Here is a 23,168-nt window from a genome sequence, read left to right as displayed (position 1 = left end):
CACTGTATGTCACCCTGTTGTCATGTCATTCGCTCCTTGCTAGAATGCAATGAAAATGGCACTTCACCCTGTGACAGTCTTCCCCAAACCCATAACTTCAGTCTAGTCACTAGGAAGACAACAGACTCGCCCTGACTGTGGGGCATTCTAAGGGCACCAGAAGAGTGTTCCTTAAGATTGTCAAGGTCATGAAAAACAAGGCAAGACTGAGAACTGGAACAGATAGGAGGAGATTGGGAGACATGACAACTGAACGAGGGGGGTATGCTGGGTCGGACCCTGGAACAGAAAGAAGACACTAACAGAAACGTGCTGAGATGCAAGTAAGGGCTGCCCTGTAGGCAGCAGTGGCCTGCCAGGGTTCGTGTCTCAGCATGACAGGTGTGCATGATCATGGAAGATGTCCACGAAAGGAAACCGGGTGAGGGTTCACAGAAACTCACGCACTACCTGGAACCTCTCTGTAAATTCCAAAATAATAATAAATAAAAAAATTGGCCCTTGGCAATCAGGTAGAAATACTTCAACTGCAAGTATACACTGTATTGATTTCACCAAATTTCCTCTAAAGTCATCTCTGTTCTTCATAGGCACCAAGCACTAATGATGTTGAAAATAAAATAAAAGGGTACTTCCATGGTCACCTTCTGAATCCCACGGAGGCCCTTAGGAAATTCTGGCCAAAAGAAACCCTGAGTCTCAGCCAGGACAAGGCACCTGCACACCACGAGGTGGCTCTTCCTCAGCCAGTTCTGCCCAGTGAGGGTCACGCCAAGGAGGGCCTTGTCCTTCAGGGCCTCACGTCAGTGGCAGCTGGTCCTTCCCCATTATGCACTCAAGGTCTCATCCCGGACCAAAATAATCTTCTTTTTTTAACAGCTATTTTTAACTTGTCTTTGAACCACTGAAGAGTTGGAAATGGTGTACATTTGTATGGCTTTATGTTCCAGCAGAGTCCTATCAGTCAAGAACTTTCCCGACTTATGTGCAGCTTTCCAAAGACAAGTCCTCTGTAAACAGGATGAGAATATCCGAGTTGTCAATCTCTAGTCTCCTCTCTCTGCTTTCCCTCTTCTATGCTTATAGTTAGGGGAGCTTTTTAAGTAAAGCTAAAGATGATAATAGCAATCCTTATTAAGGAGGGAGGCCTGGCACTCCTCTGAGGACTGAAAATGAGAAAGGTTTGGCTGGCCCTTGGGGTTAGGAGAGCTGGGAACTGACTAGAGGGTGGGAGCAAATGAGATCTCCCAGCAGGTGATCAAATCCTCCCGGGAGCGGACATTCTGTCCCCCCTGGTCCTGGGCCACCACGTGTGCAAAGCTGACTAGGGAGGCATTCCCATCGGGGAGTGGAGCCCAGGAGGTCTCAAGGCCAAGGTGGCAGCAGCTTCTCAGGGCAGGAGTGGGTGGAGGAAGACAGCAAGAGGAACGGAAGTCTATCTGCAGCAGAATGTTCCTCACAGAGAAAAAGTGCCCCAGAGAGCACCATGATCCGAGACTCTCAGTGTTTACTTTCTGCTGGGTCCAACGGGAGTAATAATGCCTTTCCTTTCCTGTAGATCCCCAGGGTTACTGAGAGCAAACAGGCCAGGAGAGGAGGACGCTCATGAAAGCGCTGGTGGCGCGGGGGGCCACTCCCCACCCAGGCGGCTCTCCCGTGGGCCTCGGGAAGAACCTGGGGCACGTACCATGTCCTTCTGCAGCTGGAGCCGCCGCTGCGTCCGCTTCTGGTTTTCTTTTACACTGCTGTCCAGGTTGGCAAACTTGGAGGTTCCTTCCTGAAAGAGAAGCACACACAGAGGAGAGTGATGGAGAAGGACCCTGGGAAGAAGTGAAGTGGCGCCTACTACTGGCACGGACCCTCCACACAACTGTCTGGATGGCAGGCAAAATGGAGAGGCCTGCAGTGGGCTCCAGCTGAATTATGCAAATCCATGCTGGCTGGTTACAAGTGGTCTATTTGTAGAAAGACCTGGGCCTTGGATTATCCTGTACCCCCCTGCATGGGAATAAGAGCCATGGTTTGGGTATAAAGTTAATGGTCACTATAAGACAGGCAATTCCTGGAAGTGGAGACAATTTTCTACACATCCCAGATTTCACTCAAAGTCATCCCTCGGCCTGGAAATGAAGACCTCTTCCCCTAGACATCGTGTGATTTCTCGCTCTTGGCCTGAAGTGCATGGGCCAGCATTCTGTGAAAGAAAAGGGACTATTTCTGTGGTATTTCTTAGCCAAGTGAAACTTTTGTACCGGAAGTTCTTTGAGGAAGTCCAGTACTGGGCACAGCGCGAATCTGTGAAAGCCAGGACTTCGTACACGTTCCCCCGGTTTCTCCCCCGGTCAAGCCTCTCAAGTTGCCTCTCAGGTTAGAATTCTTACACGTCAACCCTTCCTCTGGGCGCCTGAGGACAGATGACTGTCCCTTCCCGCCTCCCTCTGTTGTAACAACAAACTTTTTAAAACTCTTCTACATAATGACTCATCTTGAGTTTGCTGACTGAACATAAAGTGTTTTCCGTTTTGTGGTTTCAGCCTTGTTAAGTTCTCATTTTCCAGGAACTGTATGAATGGGAGGTAAATTGCACGGTTCAGTAGCGTATAACCTCTGCATTAGTTTTCCTTCAGTCAGTTTTCCTGGGTTCATTACGTTTTCATAGCCTGTGGCCTTTCACTCTCTTACAGATGCTAAAGGGTCTTTCTCGGTGACTTGGCCTTCCCCATGGCAGGGAGGTTCAATTCCCTTCTGTCACTCACAACCCTTAACCCAGGCCCAGGGACACCGCTGGGGACAGAACCCACAGTGACTTATGTCCATTTTAATTCTCCCTGTGACAGAGGATAATCAGGAGCATTACCATTTAACAATCTCCTACTTAGAGTTTTTCCTGGGCCAGGAGTTTGTGAGTCCTCCCAAATTCTTGAGAATTTTCTTGGAGTAAGAAAGCCATTCTTTCTGACTGTAGTAAGAGTGTCCATCTCTGCCAGTGTGTCAGTCCTTCTGGCTCCCTTCCACTTGCTTAACCACTGGCAGAGGAATATGTAGGAAATGATTGCAGATTTACCTAAAGCTCTGACAAAGGGTGTCGGGACAGTTAACAGGCTCCTGAGAACCACAGATGGGGGACCTTGACAACCTGCTCATTGGTGGAGAGGCAATGCCCTGAGGTGGGAGCTAGAAGACGCACTGACTTCATGACTTGGCGTCCATCACTGCTGGATGGTTGGCTAGCGCAGTTCCTCCAAACGTGGTGTCCACGGAGAGTCCACTATTTGCCACATCCCACAGTTTCAGTTTCTTCTTCCTCAGCCCTACATCCTCTGCTCTGCAACGTCTCACAGCAATCCCTCCACACTTCTCGAAGCTTTTGACAGGTTTTGTGATTACATCACTCAGGTTCTTTCCTTCTGCCTCTTCTCTGCTCTCACTCACATGATCTCAGTAATTCTTCTATCAAAGTCATCTTCCTGTTTTTTACTGTACTCATGTCTTTGCAAACACTATCCAGTCCCCAGACCTTAATCGTCACCTATGTTGGGAGGGATTCCAAATCTCTCCCTCCATAAACCTCCCACTACTCAACACTCTCCTCTTTCCCTCTCTCGTGCCAATTCCTCACCTGAGTCTCACCAGCTCTCTTTCCACCTTTAGCAGAGTTCAGCTGCCCTTATTCATCCTGTTCCTGGCCTGAGAGGGGCCTCTTCTATTCAGAGACACACAAGCATGGGATCCTTCTCAATAAATGTAGATTAAATTATAGCTTGAAAGCTAATGGTAATTATTTGAGTGGGTCTTCACAGTCCTAGCAATTTCCTGCTCCAACTCTGAGTGTGCATTTGGGGGCTTTACTGAACAGTACATTTGTACCAGAGCCAAATTCTTGGGCCTTTCTAGAAGTTACTTGTGTCAACTCAACTGGGAAGAATTCTCATAAGAGTCCCAAGAACCAGGGAGATTTGTGATGTTCCGCTTCCCTGTAAAATTTGTAGATTCTGTGATTTACCTGCTTAGAATTATCTAAGTTATAGAAATCATAAGGAGGTAACAGGTTTAAGATCATGTTTGAGGAAAATAAAAACAATTTTTCCTAACAAAAGGAAACCCATAGATTCTCGCTGATTATAATGTTCCCTCACTCATTACATCTAACCAGAAGTAGAAGAGAAGAGTGGCCATTTAAGACTAAGCTTGCACAACCACAAATCAGTCTAAGTCCAGGTGGTTCTTTTGAGAACCTAATACCGTAACTTCATTTTCACAACTGTTCTGAGAATTAACACCCAGAATTATATATTTCACAGTAAAGAATGATCAACAAAGATGACTGGAAAGAGACCTACGTGTACGTGTGCACTTGGCCCCAACATTCCACTATCATTAATGACAATGCACAGACTACATGAGTTCATAGCCAAGTTTCTCATTTCTTTGGGAGTGGGGCCGTACATAAGAAATTTAACTTAGAGCACTGAGGTAAACTTCTACAGTTAATGTTTATGGGACCTTTAATGTCTAGAGATAGCTTTGCTTCTAAGGTTTCAGCCAGAAGACCGTCACCAGGCAATGAGCTGCACACTATTCCATTTATCTGCTTTGCAAGGATGACTCAGAGCTCTTGCGATTTGAATGTGTGGCTCCAGTCAGTCTAGCTTTCTACTACTGGTCGGGAGACCACTAAGCCATCTCCTTCCAGCCAGATGAGTTTCCATTTAAAGTCTGCAAATCCAGGGGGATGTGGAGCAGGGAGTAGTAATGTGATCTCAGCGATCACTGTATAGAGTGCAGTTGAGCAGGTAGGCCAAATCCAGGGTCAGACATCAGCACAGACTAGCCTGCTCACACCGTCTTCTCTAAGAAGGGCTAATAGTGGGCAAGTTGTTTAAGTCGTGTGAATTGTAAGAACCATCAATTCATGCAGTCAAACATAGTTTCTGAACACATGCTACATGCCAGGCACTGTGTTAGGCATCAGGGATGTACCCGTGAAAGAGAGAAACCCAGTCCCTGACTGCAAGAGGCTTGCAGACCAGTAGGGAGATAGGCGGAGTACACAGGCAATGACAGGGGGACGTATGAGAGGTGCTAGGTCAGAGGAATGATGGGCTTCCTCTGGAACACTTGGAAGGAACCTAGTCAGGCCTGAGGGTGTCCAGGAAGGCTCCCAGGAGGAGAGTGTACACGACAACATGAAGGATGAGTAGGACTTAGAAGGAGAACAATCAGAAAGACCATAACAGGTGCCCTTGGAGGAAGGGACTAATCTAACAGTTACCAACTAGTGGTCCTTCCTTCATCACCCCACCTCTACTTGACTTTCACTCCTATTCCAAGTGTCTGCCTATGGTCACATATGCAACTTACACTTCATTTATTTTCATGTGTCATGCATACTTTGGTTACATGAGGTCAGTAGACTAACTGCTATTACTGTCTACAATTTATGGAAAGTAGCGTAAGGACAAGTGGATAATTCTGAAGGCAAAGGATTAACAGGGGCAATAGCTTGTCAAATACTAAAAATAACTTACATCGGCATAGTGCTTTCAAATATTTTATCTTAGTCAATCTTCACAACCCTTCCATGAGGTCAGTAGACTAAATGCTATTATAGTCTCCAATTTATGGAAAGTAGAGTAAGGACAAGGATCCTACCCTCTAGTTGCCCTGTTCAGGGTTCCCCTAGGGTGGTACATCTCCTGCTATTTTGTAACTATCCACTCCTCTCCCTCCCCCATGAGACTGTCATCTCCTTAAAGTCAGAGACCGCCTTCAATATGGTTGCACCTTCAATACCTACCACATAGTGAATGCTCAATATTTTTTGAACTGCTGACTAACCTTCTCTATCAAGCTGTCCCCGATCTACCCTGTCCCTTACTCCCAAGGGTTCAGAATGCACAGGTTTTAGAGTCTCACCAGGTAGTATCCCCATCTAGCCCCACCGCCTATCACGTGTGTGATTTAGGGCATGTTACTTACCTGACTCTTGGCTACCTGCAAAACGAGGATCATAAAGTCCGCTTTATAGAAAGGCTATGAAGATGGTATCTGCTCTGTGTTCACCTCTGATGCATGTTCAGAGCCTGTCATGTGCATCTTGGACTTACTCTCATTTAGTGTCTTTATCTACCAATTGGAAGGATAACTCCTGAAAACAGGATCTGTTAGCCACCTTCCTACCTCTAGAGGCTGGCCCAGTGCTTTACACATATTAGGTATGCAACCAACACCAGGAGCAGTCAACTGCAGCACGCTATACCTTCACCTGGCCCGGGGGTCAGCAGTCAGCATCCTATGGTGTTCAACAAATATTGCTGACTGACAGATTGTGCAACGCAGTCCAAATAAAGGATGTGGAATTGCTGGCTCGGCCTCGGTCATTCTAGGAGATGTTTTGCTGAGAAGAATTATTCCAGGGCCTCTTACCCACCTAACTGCCAGCACTTGGTATTTGCGGAGCAGCTCATTAAAGAGGGACCCACATGAGCACAAGTTTCACAATCTGGTTGCGTAACAAGTGAAGCAGAGGAGCTGGTCTTTGGATTTTCTCAGCCCCAAGCTTCTTAGATTAGGCATTTAAAAAAAAAAAAAAAAAAAAAAAAAAAAAAAAAAAAAAAAGGCTGCCTTCTAGTCACCTGAGGCTTTCTCCAACTGCAGGAATTTAAGGAGCCTCACCACACGCCCCCCCTCCCTCCACCTTCTGCAAGCCACTGTTCCCTTGAATGGATTCCAGAGTAAAGAGTGCCCCCCCCTTCCCCCCCAAACCCCGTACCCATGTCTCACCTTCATCAGCAGTTCCCGGCTGGTCAAATGGTTATTATGGTCCGAGAAGATGTCGGAAAGTTCTTCAAACATTAGCATTCGCTCTCTGTAAGAGGGATCAAGAAAATACGAACAAATGAAGTTAGGAAAACCTACACCTTCAGTCCAGCTGTTCCCAGTACCTATAGCTACAGAGGGATCACACTGACCTCAGGGTCAGAGAGTGATATGAGCAGATGAAACCAATGACTTTTTCCTGCAGGATGGCTTTTTTTTTTTTTTTAAGTAGATATGATCACTTATGTGAAGAGAGGGATATTTCCTAACTATGTGTTTTATAACCATAAAAATATTGTTAAGTTGGGGAATTAAATTGTTCAACTGGAACATGTTCTCTTCAGAAAAAATAAAATCTATCTTGGCAACACACACGGCCCCGTGGACCTGAGAAATTATCTTGGCCGGTCCCCTCCTTTTAGAGCTAGAGATGCCAAGGTCAGGGATTGGCCCAAGTTTCCACTAATAACTGCTGAGCGTGGCAGGTACAGAACCCAAGTCTCCTGAATCACAGACTCGGAGTAGATGATGGGATCAAGATGGACTCGGGAGTCAGAGGAGTGGGTTCAAATCCCAACTCCACCACTTGCTCGTCACGTGATTTTGGACAAGCTGCTACTCTTTTCTGAGTTTCAAGTTTCTTATCTGGACAATGGAAATACCAGCAGTTGCCTGCAGGACTGCTGTGAAAGCCAGCTGAATCACACATGCAAAGTCCTTGCTCCTTTTTGTTCACTGCGTCTCGATAGGCCTCATGCTTTTCCCCACGCACCCCTCCAGGGTTACTGAGTGGATAATTCTGAAGGCAAAGGATTAACAGGGGCAATTTCATTCCATATGCAGCATTTCATTATCATGAGAAAGCCACTCTTAAGAACTTACTTATTTCACGCGTATAATATTGCTCTCATAATGAAGAAAACCATGAAAGCGATTTATATTTTGGAAAATCAATTAAGAAACTGATTACATGTCAGGCTAAATAAAGAGAAACAAATAGACATCTTCTTTGTCCACTGAAAGTTATTAGCATAAAGGGTGACAGGGAAAATGATAACCCAGTAAGCTATCTTAACCCTGTCACTTGAATTTAGCAATGGAAAATATGTAATGCTGATAACAGAAGTGTCTTCTCTGAGGAACTGTGACACTTCTGCAGCATCCCTGCTCAGCCGTGAACCAACCATCCAACTAAGAAACAAACCAGGCCCCCATGTTGTGCAGAACGCACCTCTGAGGTTGATTGTGTGGTGCGTGTTTTGAATAGTTAATAAAGGCAGCTGGAAGAATGGACTTTCTCGTATGAACCAAGGAGATTAAGATACAAGTCCACTGATTTTCTTACTTAGGTTTTAGCCTCAGGTTTGCTGTGGAAGAAGTCTCTGGCTAGCTAAGCGGCTTTTCATAGTGGTCCATCTGTCAGCCTCCAAAGAAACCTACAATAGGATTGCCCTTGACAGCCATCAGAGAAGGCTGCATGTTAGCACCTGCCCATGCCTTTGCTTTTGATACCACAGTTGGGAAGCAGTGGTAAGGAGAAGGAGTTGGAGTTGGGGGTGTTGAGGATGAGGACTCTGTTCACAGCTGACTTTCCCACCTATTTCCCCAGGGCTTTTTATCTAAGAATTTTATAGGATCCTACCTTTCAGAATATGTATGTACAGAGGAAAATCAATGAAGTAATCTCTCTTTCACACAGAGTCACCTAGGTTATTCAAACGAACGCAGAGGAGAAAGAACCCATGTGCAGAACGGTAATTAAGAAAGTTGCTATGGACTTTGAAAAGCCTGCCTGCCAATATTTCTACTGCGGGATAACGGCTTGGTAAGCAGAGCGTGAGCTTTGGGGTCCAAGTGGTGGTGGTTTCTACAGCTCTGCAATGCCAGGCATTAAGATCATCCATTTCAATGTTTCCCCCTTTACCCACCAAAGGATTATGTAATAAATAATTTCACTTCTCCCAAGCAGACTCTCCTCCGACTGGGACTATGAGCTCATCAGTAACCTCGAGATCCCTGGCACTCACTATTTTAGCGTAAATCTAGGAAACTCTGTTTTACCAATCTGGGGCTCTTGCAGTTTGGAGTGCGTTTGTCCCTTTGGGCTTAATCAGCTCTGAGAGAATTGATGAAAGTCAGTGCTGGACCTATGCTAAGGACCAAACCCACCAATTCCACAAGAGTGAGCCTGCTAGGGAGCCAGCTGGCCTCTCTCCTGACTGAAATGGACTATACTGCATACAGTATAGACTATAAACAGTTTACACATTCTTCCGATACAGCCTGACTTCTTGATTAGCTCAAACCTAGGCGGACCTGTGGTATGTAGCTGGCCTAGGCTGCAGCAGGGACACATCCCCCAGCCGCTCAGCCTGTACTGCCTCGGGGCCAGAACTGCCTTCTCACTCACCCTTCCCTCCTTTGCAAAGCGTCCTCTGGTCTACAAGGGAAGCTCTGGAAATGGGGGAGAGAGAGAGAGAGATGGCAAAATAACAAGGACATTAAGTTATTAATTATTCCAAAGGCCGCACCAGGAAAGGTGAAGAAAACAGCAGAGAGGAACAGTTAGAGGTGTTGCACATCACTAAGCTAGCTTTTCGCATGCCAAAGCAGAAACAACTGGAAGGAGTCTTGGTGAAGCCACAACAACAACGTCCTGGCTGCACACGTTACCCCTCACATCTTGGATCAGCTTAGGGCTTTGGGAGGCTGAAACATAACCTAAACTAATGGCAGCCCAGCTGGTGTGGCTCAGTGGTTGAGCAACAACCTATGAACCAAGAGGTCACGGTTCGATTTTTGGTCACTTGCTCAGGTTGTGGGCTTGATCCCCAGTGGGAGTGTGGGGGGTGGGGGGAGGCATGCAGAAGGCAGCCAATCAATGATTCTCTCTCATCATTGAAGTTTCTGTCTCTCTCCCTCCCTCTTCCTCTCTGAAATCAATAAAAAAATATATTAACAACAACAACATAAAAAAATGGCAAATGGCTGTAACTTTATCACTCCACATCCAGACTATCAGCAGCACATCCTTAAAATGGTCCCTGCAGCCCATGACCTTGGCTCTGGCACACTGAGAATGAGAGTGGCTTCTGCCGTGGCCCTGCCTCAAATTCATGAATGATTATGGGTAAGAAGCACACAGGGGCTTTCAAGTATGTTCCTCTCTTTACAAATAAAGAGCTTTGAAGGTGAGGACCCACACCATTTAGGCAGCAACTCATCCCTCAGCCAAAGCAAGCGGAGCAGACACTTGGGAACTTACTTTGGGACAGCAGCCCACGTCTTTTTTAACCGGTAGATGGAATTGGACTGCAGTGCCGAGACGATGGCCCTCAAGGAGGAGAAATTCTTCAGGATCCTACATTCCTATATGGAGAGTGATTAGAACAGAAAAGGCATTTAAATATCAATACTACAGTGAGCTGGCCATTTCCCGTTTTTAGAGGTATCACAGCTGCTCTGAATTCTTACCATGAAATAGGCAGCTGTATAAATACTGAACATCAAAAAGTGGCTCCTTACTCCCACCCCAGTCACTGAAGCACTTTATAGATTTTGGCACTGTATGCTTGTTTTTCTCTCCTTTAATATATTTTTTGTGTTGTTGTTACAGTTTTATAGTTTCCAGCTTTCCTAGTAAAAACACGACTGGAGGTGAGTCTGCAGAGCTACGCTAGAGAAAGCAAACTCACTTCTGCTGACAGCACACAGCTGCCCTAAAAATACACACGAAAGATCACTGCATCCTTTAGGCCCACAGAGCGAGCGGGCCAGCAGCCACCTCAAGGTCAGATGGTATCGAACATCTCATGACCAACCCTCGCCCAGCGAGGTGTATATAACTTGGCAATAAAAATTCACCACAAGTTGAACTTTGGCTTTTACGTTCTTAGCCAAGAGGGAATATTTTTATACACATTCATTTCATTTCAAATTGGCTTGTGCCACAATCATAAACATTCAGAAACACCTTGGTACTTCAATGTTTCCAAAATAGCTTGGGCTTTTAAAATCGAATTCATTTTGGCAACGCTTGAAAACAAAATAGAAGGGGAACAGGAAACATTCTGGATGTCATTTTGTGGGGAAGGAGAAAGGCTCCCTGAACCCGAAACTTAAGCTGCCACAGGGAGTCTACGGCCTCGGCAGCCAGTGACTGCGGAGTCCAACTTCCGCTGAATGAATGGCAGGGATGGCAGGACAGCCGGGGCGAGGGCCCCAGGCCTGGCTGCCCGGGCAGGGGGTCACGCAGAGAGAGGGGGCTAGGTCTCGAGTCCCAGCCACTGTCTGCCGTTCAGGCCGCCGGGAGCATGGGTTTGGCTTTGTGCACAACATCTGGGGAAGAGGCCCCAGAGTGATCGGGCAAAAATTCACATGGCTTAAAAGATCATTTCACAAAGTAATGCTAATCCTGAATATGAGGGGGAAAACAGCATTCTCTAATTTAGCACGCCAAAATCTGGCTACTTAAAACCGTGCCAAACAAACAAACCCTCAAACATTTTCTTTAGAGTAAATGCCAAATACTTTAAAAAAGTCTTGACCACTCTTTTGAAATGTCTGAATGCGTTCCCTTTATTTAAAGAGAGAAAGAGAAAGGAGAGAGAGAGAGAGAGAGAGAGAGAGAGAATATGCTGAATTACAGTCCATTTGGAAACCAAACATGGTTGGTTCAACGAAGGTTCAGAATCCAAAATTATGTTCTAAAAATCAGGAAACTTGTAATAAATAAAGGAACTTAGGCACAGATATTTCATGCAAATTCTAATAAACATATGGAACACATTACTCTGAAAGAGGCTTAAGCCAAGGGTTTGAAGGAGCAGAAAAGGCCTCTGGCTCCATTTCTAGAAAAGGAGGTATCCTTCCAGGAGATATGACACCAAAGTAAAAATGCAGCAGCGAGGCCCGTCCAAGAAGATATAGTCATATTTGGTCAGAAATGTTCTCTGTGTGTAAAATCATCAGTTTCCAAACACTCTCTCAGTAGAAATTGACTGTGATTATAATGCAGGAAAAGTAAAATAAATCTTGGCAGGGAACCAGCTGTGAGCTTCATTATTCTAAGTTAGCCCACACAAGTTCAAGGGACACAAGCGCTCAGTATGAGGAAACTGCTTCACCAAGAATAAGGACCCTTGGCTTTGAAATACCATGAAATCTGGAATATACTTCAAATTGTTCAACTCGCATTTCTTATTACCACATAAATGCACAATCCATGTTTAATTTGGACCAAAAGCCATTGTTAGAGACACACTGTTTATATACAATTGCTGTGTTCTTGCTATAGATTTGCTAAGCAGTAGAATGGATTAAAGGTAGACAGACTATTTTCTTTTGAGACATGTAGAAGGCTGAAAATGATATGGCATTTAAGGCAAAAAATTTTCTTATCATTCTAAGAAGACAGACCCTCTCCATCCCATGCTCTCGGTCATACTCTATCAAAACTTCTTTTTGTAGCTCTTACTAAGCTCAATTCGGGAAACGAAAAATCGACATTGCATGAGATATTCTTTGTTTCTGACTTTTCTCATATACTAAAATGCCTGTGCTAACAGACCACCTAAAAACACAACTAAGGCCCATTCTCTGGTACAATGATGACCTACTCTTTAATTCAAGTCATCTAAAAAGAATGTGAAAAAGAGAGCATGTGAAAAGTTAAGCATTGTGCTCTATAGACCACAGCTTAATAGGGGAAAAAAGGAATAAAAAAACAAAATGTGACTTTGTTGAGGGACAATCCATAAAACCCAGAAGATGAACTAATGAGATATTTACATAATAATTATACTTCAAAATTGTAAATTATATAGCTTACGCTGAGATAACTTCTACCTAGAAAAAAAAAACCTACCCAATCTTTAAATATCAGAAGTCCTATCTATCATTCAAGCTACATGTAAATGTCACCCTATCCATGAAGCCTTCCTGGATTGCTTCAGTCAGAGGGATTTCTCCTCCGTAGACTCCTGCAGCTCTTATCTCCCAGCGCCCTACTCCTCCCCTGCCTGGGCTGAGATCACTCCAGCAATCTCAGCTTCCTTGCTTGACCTGTTACAGACAGACTTCTATAAGACCAAATTAATTGTGCTTATCACATCTATGTCTCCAAAATACATACACAGAAGTCCGTGAAATATTTGGCGAACATCTGACTTGATACTGTTTACTTTTTCTCAATGATGAAATAAGATAATAAGTGAAGGTCACATGGCATATAAACAGCCTGACCTTAAGCGAAATGTAATTCAGGCCTAGGAATAGACTCTGCCCCTCCAATGTCAGATAAGGCTCTTGGAAAATCCCCAGATTGATGGGAAATCTGTGTATCTCAGTCCTTTAGAAAAAAGATTCAGGATTCTGAGAAGGTACAGGCTCTTCAAACCTGCTAAAGATAGGGTGCATGGGTAATCACTCTGGCTGAAGCACAGTCTGTTTGACACTTAGACTATCAGTTTATATTTACTGAACACAGGACAGAACAGACAGCCTGTGACTACGATGGAAAAAGCACAATGTTTCAAACTGAAGGAGCAGCAGTGCTAGGCTCCAGAAGCAGAATGAAGCAAGCAAGGAAAAACAGGAAAAGGAGGAAAAGCAAATAAGCTCCCGAGTTAAGAAAGACAACTTTCTTACTTCGGAAGAACAATAACAATAACAAAACCCAATGGACCCTCACATGGAAAGGTCTTTTGATTGCCTTTCAACCAGATGGAAACCACTTAAACACAGGGATGCAGTAGAATCCGATGCCGACCAAGCCCAAAGAATATTTAAAAAGAGACAATTACGTGAGCGATGTTAATCCACTTCTCGATGATTCTGGCTCTCTGCTGAGTTTTGAGTTCTTTGCCCCCCAGGATGGTGCTGACCACGCATTTGGTGAGGGTATTAAACTGAGAGATGGTAGCGCGGATCGTAGGAGCCAAATGTTTGTTTTCCTTCTTGTCCCTTTGAGACCAAATGCAGCCCAGGCAGTGGTGAGGCACCACTTTCTTGAATAGTTGCTAGAACAAAAGAGGAATTGACTGTAAGGACAACACAGACATTTCATGTGGCAACATACGTCATCTGGGTCATCTGTAAATTGCTATTTTTTTTTTTTCAATGAACAAATAATCCTTTTCTACTTGATTTGCCTCATGGTGTTCATATCAATAGACAAAAGTGAATAATTCATATATGAACTGGTCAGAAAAGCCTGCATGTTCTTCCCAAATCTGCTCAGCCTAAGAAACGAAACACAATGACCAAAAGAAAATCTAAATGCCCAAGATGGGTTTAACTTTTCTCTCTTAGGATGAAAGCCAAGTAAAAATCTATGCTTAAGATTATTTTCGACCCCTCACTTTGTAAGTTATATAAATGTCTAATTGCTATGCTGTACACCTGAAACTAAAATAATATTGTATGTTGACTTTAATTGAAAAATTAAAAAAAAATTATAAGATTATTTTGACCTCAAATTCATATCCATAGTGTTTTCTGGGCACTCATGACCATGAATTATGGACTATTATGAATTATTACAATTGTTTGGGCTCTTCTACACTTACCACTTTGGTAAATAATTGTCAATAATTGATATGTATGATGAATTGTCTATAATACATATGAATGCTCAACAACCACCTGAAAAGTGATCCACCAAAATGCAATACATGTGACATTCATCGAGGTCATTATTTATAATGAAGAAGGCAAGAAGCATATAAAGAGAAAATTATTCAACATCAGTCACACAACAAAAGGGAGAATGAGGGATTTGAAGCCTGGCTTTAAGGTCTTTGCCTAAAATTCATAACCGGTGACATTTCCCATCTTTCTCTTATGCTATTGAGAGGAACAATCACAAATTTGTTGAACAAATCAGATATCATTTGTACAACAATCCCATATGAGATGTACAGGGTTTATATGAAAAGAGCGACCACCAGGCTTTCCTTTACAGGCTGTCTGTGTTTATCTGCATGCTCTCAATGGAAACTGCAACTTTTTATGCTGCTTTTCCCAAAGCGGTAAATGCAGAAGAGCCCAAACGATCGTGATAATTCATACTGGTCCTTTTTTCTTCCGCTGGTATTTATCAGCTAAGGTTGAGCTACGCAATGTGGCTGACGTAATCAAACATGTGCAGCTAAAAAAAGTATTCGAACTTCAAAGGTGCAAGAAGCACATGTGGAAATGAGCTGCCAGATAGAGTCACATGTGGATTCGGTGGATTTATGTGATCCTAACTTACACTTTGACCCTTTTACAATACCCCAAATAAACAGTTCAGAACTTGAAATATTTATGAGCTTAAAGGGAGAGAAACACCCATGGGACAGGGCAGATTTGGTTTCACCAGGATTAAAATTCTTGTTTCCCTCTGTGTATTGAGCGCCAAGGAAAAAGCACCTTCACCCAGAACTGCAAGGAGAACGTAGGCCTGAATTATTCAGATGATTGATTGAAGTCACGTTTTCACCCTGCATTACAGGCACAGCCTCGCAAGGATTTGAAAAGACGTAAATCACCTTGCCCCCTGCTCTCTCGCCACCAGTACTGTCACACACACCCTTCCCCCCACAACCACCCCCCTCTCTGCCAGGTGTTAAGTAGAAGCACATCCGAGGCTCAGAGAAGACTTACTGCATCCATGTAGGTCAGCTGCTCTGCCACAAGATCCTCTGAGAAGCACGTGAATTCTGCAGACCCTCCGGCCTCCGGTTCCTCTTCCTCTTCCAGGCGAGAGGAGATGGTGTTGGCAAACCCATCTGTTGACAGATGTGGAAAGAGTTAGTTAGTTGGGGCCACTGTATATGACCTTGTTTATGGAATCCAACTCAACGTCTTTCTCTTAGGAAGGAAAGGGTGACTCCTTCAGGAAGCCCATAGGGAGAGAGGAGCAAGCACAATAAATCTGAGGGGAATGAATGGAGGTCTTCACCATCTCTGCTTGTTCTTTGATTCTTTATCAAGTGTAGAGGCCTCTGCCTTTGACAAACCCCTGCCTGTTTCCTGGGCCAAGGACTGAGCCAGGTTAGGCAAAGTCTAGAGAGAAGCAAAGCTGGGCTACATTGAGGTACTTATCCTCATCTTGGGTTCCCTCAAACCTTCTGGTCAGCTCAAGGACTAACCCAACTACTTCCTGTGTATGACATCCTTAGTTACTGGGCCATTTATGACCAGAAGCCTAGAAGGACTGAATGTGAAGGCAGGTCAGGCTTTGGGAAGTAAAATGGGCCAATTTGGTGTCACAGATGCTGATAAAGTCCTCAGAAGCCTCAACAAGTCCTCCGAATTCTCAAAATGCATGGAGTAGCTTTCAGCTTCCACCTCAAGGTAAATTTGCATGACAAATATTTTAAAACTAAATTCAGCCCTGGTGGGTGGTTCAGTTGGTTGGAGCATTGTCCTGTACACCAAACAGTTGTGGGTTGGATCCCTGGACAGGGCACATAAAATAGGTTGTAGGTTCAATCCCCTATCAGGGCACATACAGGGTGTGACTGATCACTGTTTCTCTTTCTCCCTTCCCTAAAAATCAATAAAAACATATCCACCAGGAGGATTTAAAAACAAAGAAATACAACTAAATTCACACATTGAACCTTATTATAGGTGAGATCCTCACTCAGCACATCATACAGGGCACAGGCTGAGTGAGTAAACGTCACTGCAATCACTACCTACAACTCCAAATCCCACCTGGAGGTCTCAGCACACACATGCAGCAGAACCCCCGGGCCCTGAAGACCGAGCAGGATGAAGTCTAACCAGCCCCTCTTCCTGGAACCTTTTCCCAGTTCCTGGCTGGTTCCCCATCTCATCCTCTCCACACTCCTTGCTGTCCTCTCTGTCCTCAACGGGTATATACCAAGAGCTCTATTCAGTTATCTCTTAGCAGAATTTTAATGTGTCACTATTCCCCCAAGGGTTTGCATTTTAAGCCTTTCCTTGCTCTTTCGTAGAATAAGAGACTTCTAGGCACCGTGAATCAAGCTGTGGTGGCCCTTTCTTAGTTTTCTCGGGTAATGGGGGTGCTGAGATCGAACCCTACTTCGCTTCCTCTATTGAGTGCCATGCGAGTGCTTGCCAGCTCTGATGGCAGGTACGCAGTTTAAGGCTGCTCCTCTCCCCAGAGTTGAAGGCACTGATGCGAGTGGAGATGGGTTATGCGTGGAGAAGGTAGCCTGTTCCGGAGCCTGGGACACACACAGGCATGAGCTCAAGAAAGCTGAAACCCCACGCTTCCACCGCCTGGCCTGCACACAGCCCTGATGCTCTCTCATTCTGTGGAGGAGGAAGACATCTGAAGTCCCAACCCCTCTTGCTAGCTACTATGTAAGTCTGTCTCCATCACTGCAATGCAGAGGCCGATCCACTTCAGCCAAGCGGTGTTCGTGATAAGATGTCATATACAGTGGCCCCAACTAACTAACGTTTTCAACATCTTTCCTCTCATTCACTCAACACTCCCCGGGGCCTGCATGGGCCTTGGATGCTGCGGAGATCACATGGTCCTTTCTCTCCAGGCCCAGACCTCAATGTTTGCTGTTGAATTTCTAGCAGAGGCCAAACACACATAGGAGAGGTTGCTGCTTTTGCCAGAATGAAATTGGGTAAACTTCATTCTACGCTCTTGGGAACCAAGCTCCTAAAAATCCTGTTCAGTAATGGCTCCTGTACTTAAACATCAGTTTCGGGCTTTCTTGATAAAAAAAAAAAATGTCCAAACTTAGAAAAAAGTCACTCTGGGGTACTGAAAGCCTTCCCAAAGCCTGCCAGGGAGCTCTGCCTTCTGTCCCTGGAAGGAACAATGAACGACTGGTCCCACCGGTTCCCCAATTAGGCTGGGAGCCAGGGGCAGCCCCAGGGAGAGCTGGGCTCTAACCCAGCCTTTCCACTGCGCACAAAGGCGGGCAGGAGGGCGGGGAGGCCCTGAGGTCCCGGCTGGAGGAGTGCCCCTGGCATTCAAGCATTCCCGGCAGATGAAGTCATCGGAGATAGCAGCGCTTGGCAGGCAGCTTCCAATGATGCAACTGTGCTTTCCCCTCGCTGGACCTCCACAACATAAAAAGCTCAGCAGGTACTGTTTGGGATTTAAGGGTATTTTCTTTGGCGCTGAGGCCGCATCCCTTATCGGTGTGGCGGAACTGTTTCCTTTACCCACTGAGGAAATCGGGCGTCACTTCTGGGACATGCCTGTCAGGAGTTCCAAGTGGGTCAGGCGTCATGGCAACCAGCGCCTGGCACGCCAGTGGGGGTGAAAGCATCACGCTGAAAGCCTAATCTCTCTCTGGCTTTCTGCAATGCCTGATAGCTCCAGGACCTGCGGTGGTGGCTCTTCCTTTGTCCTTGAAAATAGGCAGTCAGTTCCCCAAATAGGAAAAAACAGCCGGGGAAACTTCCCCCACGAGGCCTTCGGGGGCTCTGATTGCCCGTAATCTGCCCTGGCAGGGGCCAGATTAACTACGGTGACAAGGCTTTTCAGGGAAGGAGAAACATCCCTTCCCTGCTTCTGTGAGGGCTGGGGGCAGGACTGGAGGCCATTCCTGGCCTGCTGAATGGGGGCTGTTGTGTGGGATGAGTTTCCATCTGATCGGAGGAGGAGCCCTTGGGCAGATAATAAAGAGCAAATTCAGGCTCAGCGCAGCTCATCCTCTTTCTGATATTAGAAGAAATCCTAGAAAATGACTTCGCTTCTCTGGGTCCAGTTTCCTCCTCTGTAGAACGAGGGCACAAGACTAGGTGGTCTTGAGAAGCCCCTTTGCTCTAAAGCTCTAGGTTTCTGGAGTTAGGCCTCGAATGAGCTTGAGATTTGACAGCTTGTCCTTCAGTGCGGAGCCAAGGTCTCCTAGTCCACAAGGGGAGGGAGAACATTTCCTCAACGTGGCGGCTACGGAGTCAGAACCCAGCTTTTTCCCTGGGACCAAACCAGGACTCACTGTTGGCTTCCACCTCCTGCTTGTGAAACTGCTCCAGAAGGTTCTGTGCTCTCCTCTCTGGGTCGGAGCCCGGCATCATGCGTTTGAGATAGGCCAGCAGTTTCTGTAAGCACGGGAAGTGAGGGGGCTCCCGGAAGTCCTCTCCGCATTGGTCAAGCCAGGCCCGTAGGATAGAGGCGATGGCACTGGAAAAGAGAAAGGGGGAGTCACTGCACCTGGCTGGTTGTGGGCACTCAAAACAGGCCCTGGACTCCAGGACCCAGCCTGGGCACCCCCCAGGAAAACACGGGCAGGTGGTCAACAGAGAATGTGTTATCATCGGAATTAGCTCGTTAATACTAATGAAGGGAAGAAAGCAAAGGGAAGTCAGACATTGAGAGCAAGGTCTTTGGGCAGCTTCACCCAGAAGCTACAGCTTCACACAGCATTGTTCCTCCAAGGGGATTTACACCCCTCCCTTCCCCCCATCAGGTGCTGGGTTGTTGTGGGAAACAGTGGGAGATACAGGTGACAGAGGGGAGGTGTTTGCCTGTCAGTCTAGCCTGGGGAACAATGGATTGGCTAGCAGGTGGACCCCATCAGAAGTGTGCAAAATCTTGGAGAGTTAATTGGTTAAACACTAGACAAAGGAGTTTTCTTGCTCTGTGACCCAGACTTGTCTGTGTTTGTGCTCTCTCTCCAAAACCATGTGGCCTTAAGCACCATGGCCCATGGCCATGCAGACCTCACACACAATGGACTGCAACCTAAGCTAACCAGGAAACTCAACCTAAGCTAGCCAGGGAACACAACCTAAGCTAGCCAGGTGCTGGACTGGCCTGGACTTTACTATGGAACAGAAATTCCGGGCAGTGGCCTTAATTCTGTTGCTGCTGAAGACAAGGCTGGACGCTTTCCATGGTGGGGCGGGTGGGGGGGAGAAGGGGGGGACACGACACAGAGATGGGACCTTGGAGGGGAACCCCTTCATTTTACATCATCAATAAAGCTGAACATGAAACCCCATTCTCCCGTGGGTGCCTCAGGAAATTCATTCCTCCCGGCACCCCAAGATCTCCACTTTCTCAGGTGACAAGGCAATGTCAATTAAATTAAAGCACTTGAAAACAAGCTGACTACATTTTATTATTTTAAGGAGCAGGGTAAAGACTGATAAAATTTTTCTAAAAGACTATAATCCTTAGAAAAATCCATACAGGGCAGAAAAAAGACATGCAGCGAAGATTTAGTGAGTCTTGAAGCAACTTCAAAGCAGTCTGTGCACAAGAAGACTAAGTGTTTCCAATCCTGGATTCACTCAAATCAGAGACCACAAAAGCTACAGTCCTAGCATTTCAGGAATTAACTGACAGTAGGCTAGAAATCCGACTGATAAAAAGCTAAGTGGAAAACATAAGTGCATAAATTTAATTTTGCAAAGATCACCAGGGTTTCAATGTAAGAACTAAAAATGTCCTCACAAAATTACCCTTTTGCTTCTCAAATTACAAGAGAAAAATAGGGTTCAAGTGGGAGACATAGTATTACCAGAGAAGTTAGGTTGTGAACGGTGAAGATACACTTGGCAAGCAGAGCCACTGTGAAGGCGATTTCTTTTGATGGCTTAGCAGGCTGACTCCTACCGAACAGTTGTGCACTTCGAAAGGATGGATGAATTAATTTAACTAGGACCACAGTCAGCTAATATTTCAGTGAGAGAATACTCTTCCAATGACACTGATGGGAAAACAGGTATAGAGGGCTAATAATTCACATTAATACAAAAAAACACAAAAAACAACAACAACAACAACAAAAAAAAAAAAAAAAAAAAAAGAACAGCAGCCAGCCCTGGCCAGTGGGGCTCAATGGTGACAGCATTGGCCCATACACCAAACGGTCCTGGGTTTGATCCCCAGCTTTGATGGGGTTGCCTGTGGGAGGAAACCAGTCGATCCAATTGATATGTCTTTCTACACAACAATATTTCTCTCTCTCTCCTTCCCTTCCACTTACTCTAAACATCCTCGAGTGAGGATTAACAAAATTAAAAATTCAAAGAAAAACAGCATCCAGCTAAGAACAAGACCAGGAACTTAATGACCCCAGTGACCTCTCAGTGCTTCATGATGTAAAAGGAAAAAAAAAATTACAGGTAGAAAGGCATTACAATAAATTAATGTATCATTTACTCCTTTACTCCCATATTGTTATTCTTAAAATTATAAAACTGAATTATTTATACACAAAAGTGAATATTACAAATGGGTATAAACTAAAACAGCAAAACATCTACTCCCCCTTCACTCTAATCCCATTCCTGTGAATTTCTGTTAACAGTTTGTAGTACATTCTCTTAGACTTTTCTATGGATATGGATATGGATATGGATATGGATATGGATATGGATATGGATACGTTTAAATAGCTAGAATATGATTATGTAACCCAACATGGCTTTTTCCCATGGGTTAGTACGTTGCAGACACCACTGCACTCATTACCTCTAGATCGTCCTGTTTCTCAGAGCTGCGCAGCATTCCCTGCACGGACGCAACAGAATTAGCATCAGTCTTCGCCCACTAGTGTGCAAGTGCTGGGGTTATTTTCAGGTCCTCACAGTTACAAATAACTACAGAATGCGCATCATTGTTTCCCTCTCTGTGTGCATGTGTATTTCCATAGGCGCGCTCTAAAGAAATTACCGTATTTTTCGGACCATAAGACGCACCGGACCATAAGACGCACCAGTTTTTAGAGAAGGGAAATGAAGAAAAAAAGATTCTGAAACAAATAGTGTCCGAAAATATTTTATGTGCATTAAAACCCAACATCACAGTCATAAACACATGTAATCAAACCTGTAAACAGCAGCATTTAGAACCATTTTAGAGCCGGGCAAGCACACAGAGACCACACAGAGCCTGGCAAGTAAAAAAACTTTTTTTTTTAAGTATATGTGTAGGCTATATTTGGACCATAAGACGCAGGGACTTTTTCCCCCCACTTCTGGGGGGGAAAAAGTGCGTCTTATGGTCCGAAAAATACGGTACCTCCAGAGAGAGGTGCAGCCCCAGAAGGGAGAAGGGCTTAGTCCCGATTGGACGCATCTTTGAGTGCAAAATGTGTCCCCCCTCGGCCTCATGTTTAAACCAGCTCTGGTAAGCAATCTATCACTGTGCCCTCTGTAACAGTGCCAGTCCCGCAGTCCAGCCTTAGGCTTTGAAAGTTCACTACCAACCTAGACAGTGAACCAGCTAGCAAAAGCATTTTCATACAAAAGAGAAACGAAAGGAAGGAGAAGAAAGAAAGAGGAGGAGGGGCCGGGACCGGTTTGGCTCAGTGGATAGAGCGTCGGCCTGCAGACTGAAAGGTCCCGGGTTCGATTCCTGTCAAGGGCATGTACCTTGGTTGCAGGCACATCCCCAGTAGGGGGTGTGCAAGAGGCAGCTGATGGATGATTCTCTCTCATCGATGTTTCTAACTCTCTATCCCTATCCCTCTCTCTTCCTCTCTGTGAAAAATCAATAAAATATATTTAAAAAAATAAAAAATAAAAAAATAAAATAAATAAAGAGGAGGGAAAGACATACACAAACAATGTGATGATGCAGCAGGAAGCAGACCCCTGCCTCCTATCAGCAGAGGGCTTATCCACAGTCCAGGGCGGGAGGCCTCCTGGGAAGGCTGGACCAGGGCCCAAGCTCACAGCAGCTCTGTGCTTGCCTATTCTGAGAAGAAACTTTCCGTCCTTGATGGACGGACAAGCAGATAAAGTGTACAACTTGTACGATTTCAAAAAGGAAAGCAGCATCACCATCATGAGCTACCCCAGGGTGCGTGGCCAGTGGCTTTCTGTCTTCCCATCCTTGATTCCGCTCCTGCGCTCTAACTACAAACTCGCAGGAAAGTGCGACTGTTAAACCAGGGAAGCCACTTGGCTCTGGACACAGAACAAGAGAGGACGCTGGGGAAGGAACACCTGTGCCCTAAGGGGGGCGGTCAGGTCACAGAACTCCACTGTCCAATCTGGAGCAGAGACCTAGTAGTATCTGCTTTCCTCACCCCAGCCCTGGTCAAGCAGGACTCCAGGTGACATGATATCAATAAGGACATTGGGAGAAGGTAGTTCTAAAACTACGGGCCATAAGCTGTAGGTACTGAAAATTGTAAAATGCTTCAGGGAAGTCAGCACTCAAGGAAAGCAACAGAAAGAATTTACCGCCTATCCTAGAAAGAATGACAAACATACAAACCCGAATGCATATGGCTCCAGGCTCCGTGAACAAAACCACCCACAGCCACACCCACACCCACACCCACACCCCGGGGCAGCCTCCTCAGGACTTATCACCTGGGGCACATCAAGAAGGATACAAATTGCAGGACATGACTCTTAAATGACCGGTGGAAACTGAAGAAAGA

At 45.4% G+C, this 23,168-nt stretch overlaps 1 protein-coding gene across 2 annotated transcripts in view; it reads right to left on the bottom strand.

The window, feature by feature from the left end:
- RGL1 (ral guanine nucleotide dissociation stimulator like 1) overlaps positions 1-23,168 on the bottom strand; it is a 216,103-nt gene that overhangs the window by 20,286 nt on the left and 172,649 nt on the right. For both annotated transcript variants that reach the window (XM_084866584.1, XM_084866585.1), the window contains 6 exons: positions 18,765-18,949; positions 15,466-15,590; positions 13,623-13,838; positions 10,085-10,188; positions 6,784-6,868; positions 1,688-1,777 (listed from right to left, as the gene is read on the bottom strand). In XM_084866584.1, the coding sequence (XP_084722710.1) occupies positions 1,688-1,777; positions 6,784-6,868; positions 10,085-10,188; positions 13,623-13,838; positions 15,466-15,590; positions 18,765-18,949 (805 nt within the window). The remainder of the gene's footprint in view (positions 1-1,687; positions 1,778-6,783; positions 6,869-10,084; positions 10,189-13,622; positions 13,839-15,465; positions 15,591-18,764; positions 18,950-23,168) is intronic.

The sequence above is a fragment of the Pipistrellus hanaki genome (genome assembly GCF_964339955.1).
Source record: "Pipistrellus hanaki genome assembly, chromosome: 18".
Lineage (NCBI taxonomy): Eukaryota > Metazoa > Chordata > Mammalia > Chiroptera > Vespertilionidae > Pipistrellus > Pipistrellus hanaki.
The sequence above is the reverse complement of the archived record's forward strand: the minus strand, read 5'-3'. Positions and strand labels throughout refer to the sequence as shown.